At 43.1% G+C, this 4,863-nt stretch overlaps 1 protein-coding gene across 1 annotated transcript in view; it reads right to left on the bottom strand.

Annotated features, from left to right (window-relative positions):
• The window catches only part of SARC_11972 (hypothetical protein), a gene marked incomplete at its 5' end in the record, with an annotated part of 8,981 nt that extends 4,338 nt beyond the window's left edge, over nucleotides 1–4,643 (bottom strand). The window contains 8 exons of the mRNA XM_014293931.1: nucleotides 454–589; nucleotides 712–794; nucleotides 1,041–1,211; nucleotides 1,880–2,002; nucleotides 2,509–2,587; nucleotides 2,745–2,879; nucleotides 3,220–3,449; nucleotides 4,479–4,643. Coding sequence (XP_014149406.1) covers nucleotides 454–589; nucleotides 712–794; nucleotides 1,041–1,211; nucleotides 1,880–2,002; nucleotides 2,509–2,587; nucleotides 2,745–2,879; nucleotides 3,220–3,449; nucleotides 4,479–4,643 — 1,122 coding nt within the window. The remainder of the gene's footprint in view (nucleotides 1–453; nucleotides 590–711; nucleotides 795–1,040; nucleotides 1,212–1,879; nucleotides 2,003–2,508; nucleotides 2,588–2,744; nucleotides 2,880–3,219; nucleotides 3,450–4,478) is intronic.
• Nucleotides 4,644–4,863: the final 220 nt, after the last annotated feature.

Genomic DNA, 4,863 nt, shown 5'->3' on the forward strand with positions numbered 1-4,863 from the left:
TATATTTATGTGTGTGCATATATATATAAATATATGTAAATACATCTATACATACATAAATATATATGCATACATAAATACATCCATACATACACACATATATATGCATACATACACACACACACACACATACATACATACATACATACATACATATACACACACACAAACGCATACAGAGACACACATACATACATACATGCATACATACATACATACATACATATACACACACAAACGCACACAAAGACACACATACGTATATGCACACATACATACATACATGCATACGTACGTACGTACGTATGTACGTACATACATACGTACATACATGCATGAATACATGCATATCTACATACTATAATACAATATATTGTGATTCTGTTGCACAGACCAGAATCACAGTGAATCTTGTAGAATTTGATGCGCACATTATACGACCATATCACCCACCATTGTGATGATCTCTGACACAGCGGATGTCCTCTCAGCTGTATCCGTACATTCGCCCGCTCTGAGGCAGTCGGCGTACAATTTGTACGGTATCAGTGGTTCAGGCAACTCGCGGAAGTAGAGTTTTAAACACCCGCTACAATGTGTGTTTGTGCAGATGCATGATGGTGGTTTGGTTATTATCGACGACAAAAAAGGCACCTTTTCGCTGTACATGCTGGCAACGCATACAATGAATGAAATGGTGTATACACATACCATATGACATGGATATCATCATATATGTCTTCTCGTTCCAGAGTGACGGCTTCCGTGTTCGAGTCAAATTCGGCTTTTAATTGCTATAGTAAAGGGAATAAGCTGTAGATTAGCACTCGGGTGAAATTTTGTAGTTGCAAATTACAACAGCAATAAATATAAAACGTACATACGCCCTCAGACAACACACATGCATACACACATATACATACACCCCTGACACACATATAAATACAGCAGTAACTAGCACACATACCTAACACGAACGCACCCATGTAACCATGCACACACACATACCCAGCTACATAACTACCAACTCACAAACACACCTCGATCTGCACTTTGCTGCCAGACACTCTATAGATGCCTGCCACAGACGCACCATTCCTGCGTTCCACTTCGCCGATGCACTTCTCCACCACCAGAGGTACGGTTTCTGTCGAATGTATCGCAAAGTAATCCTCCAGACTCACGCCAAACACCCTCTGTTGAGTTCGCAGCTGTGGGCATAACCATAGAGACTATTCAGTTGCAAGCATACATCTGGACAGATGCTTATACTTCCTGTGTCAGCACGTATCTGTTGCAAACCTTAGTGCCTATTGGAGATACTACCTCAACAGCCCGTGACGTGACCCAATTTTCAGGTCAGTAGTCACGAAAGAAAGGATAAATAGAGATTGAACCTGTTGGTATTCGTTCTAACAGCCCAGTAGGTATACATATACCTATTGGCACTACAATCAAATAGCATGGAAGACAACGGCTTCAAAACTACATAATCACAAACAAAGGACTTTGGGACTTCATGAAATCCCAAAGTTTATCCGTCGTGTCATACTGTGGAAAGCCAATACTGTAGTAACTCATGGACATTTGCAAATTAAATCGTGGGATGTAAGCATGCCTCGGTGACGACGGAACGACGCATTGTGTTACACAGACAGAACAGTCGTGCCACTCCGAACGCGGTATATTAGGCGATAGACTGAACTACACAAATAGAACAGGTGATTGCGTACCCACACAAATAGCAGATTTGCTGCACTATGCCATCGTCACACTACACACTTCACCACAGAAACTGTGTCTAGGGATAGCGTACGTGTGTTGAATCGTCAATGAACCGTCAGAAAGCGCTGCAGCTCAGGATGGCTCTCGCACATACCGTTTTATACCAGGTCATAAACTTGGTGTTCGTTTTCTTGAGTGTGCCGCGCATCTTTCCCTCTTTGCCGGTGCGGGATGTATGCCTGCTGGTACCGGCCTTCTTCGGATTCGCTGCTACATACTATGTCGCACATGCACACAGAATGCACGGACACGTTTACATAAACGTGTACACCATTCAACCAGAAGCAGCGATGTCCACACAAATGCACGCATAATCATACAGTGAGAGAGGAAGAGCAAGATAAGCTTTGGCATAGGCAGGAAGATGCCCTCCGTTGGCTTTGTCACATATAAGCTATTGTAGCTACGCAGGAAATTGGAGAAACTGTTGAAGAAATTGCGATCAACAATCTGAGTGCCTGATTAAGTCTGAAAATAGAACAGAAACTCCATTCAGTGTAACTTATCGGTGGCTTGGACAGCGCGGCATACACACGGCTACAATTTCACTTGGTATTGAATGTCTATACCGCACTTGCACTCGACAATGGAGAGTATTCAGATACACACACATGCGCTTGTAAGCATTTCGCTCACGCAAGCACTTCCGCAGTTGAGAGTACCGTGTGCCTACGTTTGCAGTATCACAAAATGGTGGGGACAAATAATGTAAAACGGACATACTTCCTCACGGATGCTCTTGGCCACTTTCAGCAGTTTCAGAAGATCGTTGTACTCTACGGCCCGTAGACTGGCCTTAGACCTAGATGGCATGCGACGAATAATCGTACGAAATAGGTATATGAACGTGAGACAAAGCTCGCGATAGACGCTATGTGTGGGGTAGAGGGGTACATACACTTGTAAAGATGCGAAGAATGGCGTTTGCAGATTCGCAAGTGGTGATCACATGTACATACCCAATGATTGGGCTGATGGGATCAAACACTGACAGTCCATTACGTCGGATTGCGCTGGGTGAAGCACCAATACCAGCACTTGAACTCTTCCGCGGTGCTAAACTGTCACCCACACTTTTGCTGCGCGATATCCGACTGTATACAGAACCCGAAAGGGGTGGATATCGGATGGCATAAGTATTCTGAAAGAGCCTACCTTGCAACTGGTGTATACATTGGATAGTACAAACATTGGGAAATATCACACGGAGCTTAAGAACGGATACGGAACGGATATATCCCGTTCACATACACACACATGTACACATAGACCCATCCATATGTTTATATAACCCATATCAGAGCACATTTGCCAAGATACACACGCCTACACACACAGATCCCCGAAGATAAAAGCACGTATGGCCCCTTGGACGCAGTGCACTACGTAGTAAACGCCCACTAACAAGTACCAACGCGTCTACAACAGCCATACCCGTCTTTCTTCTTTATAGTGTTCTCGCGCGAGCTAGCTCCGGCCGCAAGTCCCACAGGTTTGTCCTGCGAGTTTTGTACATGTGAGTTGGGCACGGATGCATCTGGCTGCGGTAGGCTGATGGGTGCCCCTACAGTGAGCTGTGTGGTGTCTAGTTTGTGCGTCGCGGTTGCACTCTCGGAAACCGCCAACTCGTACCGTGCAAGTGAGATCGCTTTGAAGGGGGCTTCCTGTTGCGCGTATAGGGTTGGGGAGAAGAGATCAGAAATCAATGGATACACCTACCCGCTTATGTGGTCTGTGAGAACAAAATTTGATAATCGTATATTCGCTGCATGAGAAGCAAAAGGGCATTGCCTATTCAATCGGTGTAACGAAAAGAATTCTACCCACTGGCGAAAGAAGAGTATGAAATGGTCCGATAAGTCACCAACTATACATCGATATATTCACATGTATACATGTATAACTTAATCCTCAGCGACATATGTGGGGAGGTATATCATGAATTTACCGCTAGTGCGTTACTTTGATGCGTGCATCTATCTGTACTTGTTTGCATAGAAACACAAATAGGTGTGTATTCACATGCAAATACAATGTACCTGAACACAATTCCACACCAGCATATCCAAAAAAACATTTTCCACAAAAGTACGATTCAAGCCCCGTTGTGATATGAGGTAGGTAATCTCTAGTTAATCTATCAATCTGGTAGAATTGTCTTCCATTGCTAGGTCTGTCACAACTCGGGCTTTTAAACCGATATATAGCAGCCAACTGTTCTATACAAGCAACCAGCTCTAGCCTAGGCACAGAAATGTGTAGAATGTGCGAGTAATGATGCGTATCTATCTCGTAGCCAGTATAGAAGTTTATTGCAATAAGGCGTACCATCGGACGAAAGCGAAAGAAAATATAAACCATTTCGTGAGATTACAACAATTTTGGTAGACAAATGAAGCAGCCAAGGATTGCAATAAGCATTCACAGCGTCTCACACCTCAATGCGCATCTCTATGTCGAATTGCAAGCCCAAAAGCTTGGATGACCGATGCTGGTGCATATGGCATACACCGTGTATGCATATGTACGAGTTTTCTGGAAGCTACACTGAAAATGCTTGGCAAACACCAACACACTAATGTAGACTAGCGTGCACCGCTGAATCGCTCGTCCTAGATACGAACACGCGCACATGGTTACACTTCCGACCCCACACGAACGTTCAAAGCAGGGTAAAATAGTTCAAGGCTTACCGTCGTGGAGGATCCCTTATACAGAAACAGAGCGGACCCTTTCACAACCCCTATACACGGCTGCCATTTCTTGACGCCCACCTTCTTGGGCTTATGCTCTAGTGATAGTCTGAGAGCGACAGGCGATAGCAATTGGGAGGTCACCTCTTCCTTGAATTGCGGGTCTATTTGGTCATAAGATCAATACTTACGATAAATACAGAATATGGCAGATATGTAGTGGACAGCATAGAAAACCCGATGTATCTTTCAAAATCGTTAAGATATGTATATATATATATATATACATATATATATACATATATATATATATATATATATATATATTATATATATATCTATAATAAAATAAATAACATAGTATTAGTATATTATATAATATATA

The sequence above is a fragment of the Sphaeroforma arctica genome, assembly GCF_001186125.1.
Source record: "Sphaeroforma arctica JP610 unplaced genomic scaffold supercont1.1986, whole genome shotgun sequence".
NCBI classification, from domain to species: Eukaryota; class Ichthyosporea; order Ichthyophonida; genus Sphaeroforma; species Sphaeroforma arctica.